Consider the following 6639-nt stretch of genomic DNA (forward strand, 5'->3'; position numbering starts at 1 on the left):
TTTTGTCCTCATGCAAGGCCTGGGTTGCGTCTCAAAAAGCGTGGCCTTCTCCTCCTGCGCCTCCTCCTGTTCCATCACGTGTGCTGCTGCTGGGTTAGCGTTTCCGGTCCCTGTTTATTGAACCTCTCATCTGTATTACATTTATGACTGCATGGCGGCAAAAAGCATTGCTATATCCGCACGCTTTTTGTCCTCATGCAAGGCCTGGGTTGCGTCTCAAAAAGCGTGGCTTTCTCCTCCTGCGCCTCCTCCTGTTCCATCACGTGTGCTGCTGCTGCTGCTGGGTTAGTGTTTCCGGTCCCGGTTTATTGAACCTCTCATCTGTATTACATTTATGACTGCATGGCGGCAAAAAGCATTGCTATATCCGCACGCTTTTTGTCCTCATGCAAGGCCTGGGTTGTTGTGTCTCAAAAAGCATGGCCTTCTCCTCCTGCGCCTCCTCCTGTTCCATTACGTGTGCTGCTGCTGGGTTAGCGTTTCCGGTCCCTGTTTATTGAACCTCTCATCTGTATTACATTTATGACTGCATGGCGGCAAAAAGCATTGCTATATCCGCACGCTTTTTGTCCTCATGCAAGGCCTGGGTTGCGTCTCAAAAAGCGTGGCCTTCTCCTCCTGCGCCTCTTCCTGTTCCATCACGTGTGCTGCTGCTGGGTTAGCGTTTCCGGTCCCTGTTTATTGAACCTCTCATCTGTATTACATTTATGACTGCATGGCGGCAAAAAGCATTGCTATATCCGCACGCTTTTTGTCCTCATGCAAGGCCTGGGTTGTTGTGTCTCAAAAAGCGTGGCCTTCTCCTCCTGCGCCTCCTCCTGTTCCATCACGTGTGCTGCTGCTGCTGCTGCTGGGTTAGCGTTTCCGGTCCCTGTTTATTGAACCTCTCATCTGTATTACATTTATGACTGCATGGCGGCAAAAAGCATGTTACCTGTGCAAAGAAACATGACATTTTCCGCATTTAAAAGACAGTTTTTCCTTTGAAACTTTACAATCAATTTTCTCAAAAACTATAAGCTCTTTTTCAAATATTTTTTTCCTCTTGTACCCACTCCCAAGGTGCACATACCTTGCAAATTTGGGGTATGTAGCATGTAAGGAAGCTTTACAAAGCACGAAAGTTCGGGTCCCCATTGACTTCCATTATGTTCGGAGTTCGGCGCGAACACCCGAACATCGCGGCCATGTTCGGCGAATGTTCGCGAACCCGAACATCCAGGTGTTCGCCCAACACTAGCGCACGCCTCCCTCTTGTCAGCATCACAATCTGGCCAGAATGTACCTGTTCCAACATTTCAGCATACCCTCTGTGGCTGCAGCAACTCCCCCACAAATAAAGAGATGGGTGCAGATAATACTGCTTCCCCTCCCCCTCCCCCCATGTCTTTACTTATAGGGTGGTATTCTCCTCAAGGTGCGTACACACATGCGACTATAGTCGTTTGAAACGATCGTTCCCCGATCATTTCAAACAACGATCGTTTAAAAAAAGCAGCCAACGACCATTAAAGAGAATCTGAAGCAAGTATAAAACTTGCTTCTTCTCTTATATATAGCAGGGGCATGTGTGCCCCTGCTAATCCGCCGCAATACCGCCGCACAACGGGGGTCCCTTCACCCCCAAACCCACCCCAGTCCAGAGCGGAATCTCTTCCGCTTAGAGGCAGGGCTAACCGCCGCAGCCCTGCCTCATGCGCGTCTATCAGACGCGTACCTCCGCCTCTCCCCCGCCCCTCTCAGTCTTCCTTCACTGAGAGGGGCGGGGGAGAGGCGGCGATGCGCCACTGATAGACGTGCTGTGAGGCAGGGCTGCAGCCGTTAGCCCTGCCTCCAGGAAGAGCAAAATCTACGACCAATTTGGTCGTTGATTTTGCAGGGGTGGGTTTGGGGGGTAAGGGACCCCCGTTGTGCGGCGGTATTGCGGCGGTTTATCAGGGGCACACATGCCCCTGCTATATATGAGACAAGAAGCGAGATTTTTACTCGCTTCAGTGTCTCTTTAAGTCTAACGACGGACGAGCTAGATCGTTAAAAACGAACGATCTATCTTGGCGGATTTTTTCCAGCGACAATGGTTTGCAAAAGTAGTACATCGTTGGAAACGGTCGTTCATACTAGGCTTGACATGCGCATTTCGCTATTTATCCATGGAACTTCTCATTTTTATGCACAGGCGCAATAGTTGCTTTACGTGATGTAATGTTCGTTCTAACTATGAGATCGTTACACACTTTTAAAAGCTAACTTTACTTAGGTCGTTCTTTCGTCAATTAAAAGTTCGTTCGTCGTTCAAAATGAACGATCGTTGTCGTATGTGTGTACGTAGCTTCAGATAGCACACCTTCCCTGCAGCCGACTAGATGCTAACAGAAAACTGTATGGTGTGTACTAGGCATAACAACAGCTAGTCCGTTTGTAACAGCGACAGTCCATTGTGAGCTGATCTTGCTGCGATGTAGACAGATGCTTACTTCATGCAGCACTGTGTGATTTATACCAACAAGAGCTATAGTTACATCCAACTGTTTAGTTGGATGTCCTCCTGGCTTCCTTTTTGTTCACATGATGAAAGTGAATAAATCTTTACTTATGAGGTGTTTGGGGGGCTGAGGAAGCCACATACAGACCCCCAGATATCTGCAGGACCCCCACATACTGCATTACACCCCCATAGACCTCCCCAATCTGCCCCAGCAGAGACCCACCTCCCCCGGCTGAGAAGGAGGCTGGAGGGGATCAGCTGCTGCAGGGAAAAGTTTATGAAAAGTTAGTAAGTGTTGGGGGGGATAAGGTATACCCACCTGCTGTTCCTCTGGGTTATTCTGCTCTTCCATGCTGCTCCCCAGCATCATGCCTTCTCTCCTGTGCCCAGCTGCTGTGACCTCTACTCAGTTCTGGACTGACTCTGCCTCATGCTGCTGATGTCTCACTCTTAAGGTTCGTATACACGTCCGATAAAGATCGTTCGGTACGAAACGATATTTAAATTCTAACGGAAAGATCGTTCATTGCAAACGATTTAATATACACGTGGACGACAAATGTAAATAACAATGAACGACGAACGATAAAAAATGCGTGCGCAAACGGAAGTGACGTGAAGAAAGATCGGGCGATTCAATACATACGTAGCGATGGAATGTTTATAAAACGTACGTTTCTGAAAATAAATGAATGTATATTGCTAGGAAGAACGTTGTTTAACTTTCGTAGAGCGGAAACGTATCATCAGCAATGGACGAACGTCATTCTAGTGCCGAATAGATTTTCGGAAGTGACGTGTACACAACTATATATAAAGGGTTTTGTGGTTGTTTCAGAGCGTTCGTTCTGTGCATACTGCTGTGATTGTGTGAGAACGTTCGTGTTGTGCTTGCGTACGTTTCTGTTATGTGTCCGTACGTTTCTCCAGCTAAAAAAAGAGCAGCAGTGGCTTTACTTGTGCTGCTTAGTACTGAGAAGGAGGACATTCCCAGCAAGAGGCAGCGCATTTGGACCAAAGCATGGCTACAAGACCGTGATGTGCTGTCTCATGATAATTTACTCCGTGAGTTACGGCTGTCATCACCAGAAGATTATAAGAGTTATCTGAGAATGCCCGAGGAAGCTTTTGACCATCTGTTATCGTTAATTACTCCTTACATCAAGAAGGAGGATACATGTATGAGAAGAGCCATCACTCCTGAGCAGAGATTAACAGCCACTTTGCGATACCTAGCCACAGGCCGTGCACCTCAGGATATGAGGTTCACCACAGGGATCTCAGCACAAGCACTTGGCCACATCATTCCGGAAACATGTTCCGCAATTATACAGTGTCTGCAGCATGACTATATGAAGGTAAATGTGCATTATTAACCTATTATTGAGATTTATGTTTTACCATGAAAAAGTTAAAATGTTCCAAACATTGCACACTACATCTGTGTGTGTGTCCAGTAATTTGTGTGTGCAAATGGAATTCGTTAAAGGGGATGTGATTTAAGAGGTATATGTAGCCTGGCAAAATTGTTCTGGGTAATTCAATACCACTTGCCTGGCAGTCCTGCTGATCTATTTGGTATCACTACTACCTGATAACACCTGAAAGAAGCATGTATCTACTGTTGTCCAATCAGACCTTAATGGCAGAAACACCTGATCTGATGCATGCTTGTTCAGGGGCTATGCCTAATAGTGTTAGAGGCTATCAATCAGCAGCAGGGCCTTGCAACTGGCATGGTTTTGTTGGCAATAAAGAGGCCTGGCTCCATATCCCTCTTATATCACTTGTCCTTTAACGAGTTTGTGTGTGAAGAATGGAAGTATTATTTTTAATCTGTTGTTTTCTCCTGTTCATATAGGTATGTCAAAACCTAGTCATGGCTGTGTTGTGATATATATTTAACCTGCTGAGCGGTCTGGACGAGCTCAGCTCGTCCAACACCGCCAGAGGCTGCCGCTCAGGCCCTGCTGGGCCGATTTTCGTCAAATAAAAAGCAGCACACGCAGCCGGCACTTTGCCAGCCGCGTGTGCTGCCTGATCGCCGCCGCTCTGCGGCGATCCGCCGCGAGCAGCGGCGAAAGAGGGTCCCCCCAGCCGCCTGAGCCCAGCGTAGCCGGAACAAAAAGTTCCGGCCAGCGCTAAGGGCTGGATCGGAGGCGGCTGACGTCAGGACGTCGGCTGACGTCGATGACGTCACTCCGCTCGTCGCTATGGCGACGATGTAAGCAAAACAAGGAAGGCCGCTCATTGCGGCCTTCCTTGTTTATTCTGGGCGCCGGAGGCGATCGGAAGAACGCCTCCGGAGCGCCCTCTAGTGGGCTTTCATGCAGCCAACTTTCAGTTGGCTGCATGAAATAGTTTTTTTTAATTTAAAAAAAACCCTCCCGCAGCCACCCTGGCGATTTATTCAGAACGCCAGGGTGGTTAATAAGCTGTGCTTTTCCAAGCCACTTTGTCACGTTCATGCATGATGCCTTCATGTTATGTAGCACATTCAACAACACATTTAACATGATATGTGTATGTCACATATCCAAAGAAATAGATTGTAGTGAGCATGTTATCTTGTGATCTGTTGAAGTGTAATGATGTTGTGAAATGTGATAAGGTCAAATGCATGTAATGCACGATATTATGCATTGTTTCTACATATAGCTCAATCCCTGTAATGTATTGCAACATGTGTAACAGTATAAACACATTTATGTGTACTAATTTGGACAGATGTATTGTTTGCTGTAAAGGTTTATGAATAGAAAAATTTGACATTCAGTTATCATGTGATCTATAACGAACATATTTTTTGCTATACATGGGAGCGTGTGTCTAGAAATGTGTGCCACGGTAGTACATATATGTTGTACTAATAGTTGTTTGTTTTCTTTTAACAGTTTCCTTCAATGACAGAAGAGTGGCTTCAAGTAGCGGAAAGTTTTGCTAAAACCTGGCACTTTCCAAATTGCGGTGGGGCCATTGATGGTAAACATATACGCATAACAGCACCTCCAAATTCTGGCTCTTACTATTTTAATTACAAGGGCTTTTTCAGCATTGTGTTGTTAGCAGTTGTGAATGCACAATATGAGTTTCTCTATGTGGATATAGGCAAAAATGGACGTGTTTCCGATGGCGGAGTAATTGATCAAAGCTCCTTCTATCATAAACTTCGACAAAATCAGTTAAATTTACCCTCGAATTCTGAGACATTTCGTGGACTCAACTTTGCATTTGTGGCTGATGATGCCTTTGCTTTACATGAACATGTATTGAAGCCTTATCCTATCAAGAATTTGTCTTTTGAAAAGAAGATATTTAATTACAGACTCTCACGTGCTAGAAGAGTCGTGGAAAATGCATTCGGTATATTATCAAACCGTTTCAGAGTGCTGCACACAGCAATAAATCTTCGTTTAGATAAAATCGATGTTGTGGTATATGCTTGTTGTGTCTTACACAATTATTTGCGCAAACAACATGGCGGCACTTACCTGCCCACTCAAGCAGTCGACACTGAAGATTTGGAGACTGGTGAAATAGTTCCAGGCGATTGGAGATCCTATCCTGCAGTACTGACAGATTTACAGATAGGTGTCCCCCGAAATACCACCTGTAATGCGAAAGATAATCGTGAAAACTATCTTCGTTATTTCAATGGAGATGGTGCTGTGGAGTGGCAAAATAGTAGAATAGTGTAATGTGAGTGTTGTCATTGAACCATATAACTAAGTTCATCATGTTTGGCAACATATGTATCAGTGGGAACACAGGGCCGCCATCAGAAATTTTGGGGCCCCTCACAAATCATCAGTCCGGGCCCCCCCCAACGAGGTGCAAGTGTCCGAATGGACGCGTTGCAAGCCTCAATATCGAGCACTTCCTCCTTCAAGCCGGAAGGAGAAAGTGCTCCATCATTTTTTTAGAACCTCCCAGTTTTATTTTCTGTTTGAAAAAGCTAAAAAAGTAGGTTTAATGCTATTGTCTCATATGGTAATGATTCAGCTTTTCCCATAGTCTCGCAGTTAGCAATCATGTGACCCCCAACAAGACAAATTCAGCAATCATGAGGCCCCCAACAAACCATGAGGCCCCCAACAAGACAAATTCAGCCATCATGAGGCCCCCAACCAGACAAATTCAGCAATCGTGAGACC

General features: G+C 45.9%; 1 protein-coding gene across 1 annotated transcript; it reads left to right on the forward strand.

Moving 5' to 3' along the window:
- Positions 1-3393: 3393 nt before the first annotated feature.
- LOC137570322 (putative nuclease HARBI1) lies at positions 3394-6183 on the forward strand. The gene is made up of 2 exons (XM_068278967.1): positions 3394-3843; positions 5380-6183. Exons 1-2 carry the CDS (start codon positions 3394-3396, stop codon positions 6181-6183), a joined length of 1254 nt encoding a protein of 417 aa, XP_068135068.1.
- The last annotated feature ends 456 nt before the right edge of the window (positions 6184-6639 follow it).

The sequence above is a fragment of the Hyperolius riggenbachi genome, chromosome 4, assembly GCF_040937935.1.
Source record: "Hyperolius riggenbachi isolate aHypRig1 chromosome 4, aHypRig1.pri, whole genome shotgun sequence".
Classification (NCBI taxonomy): domain Eukaryota; kingdom Metazoa; phylum Chordata; class Amphibia; order Anura; family Hyperoliidae; genus Hyperolius; species Hyperolius riggenbachi.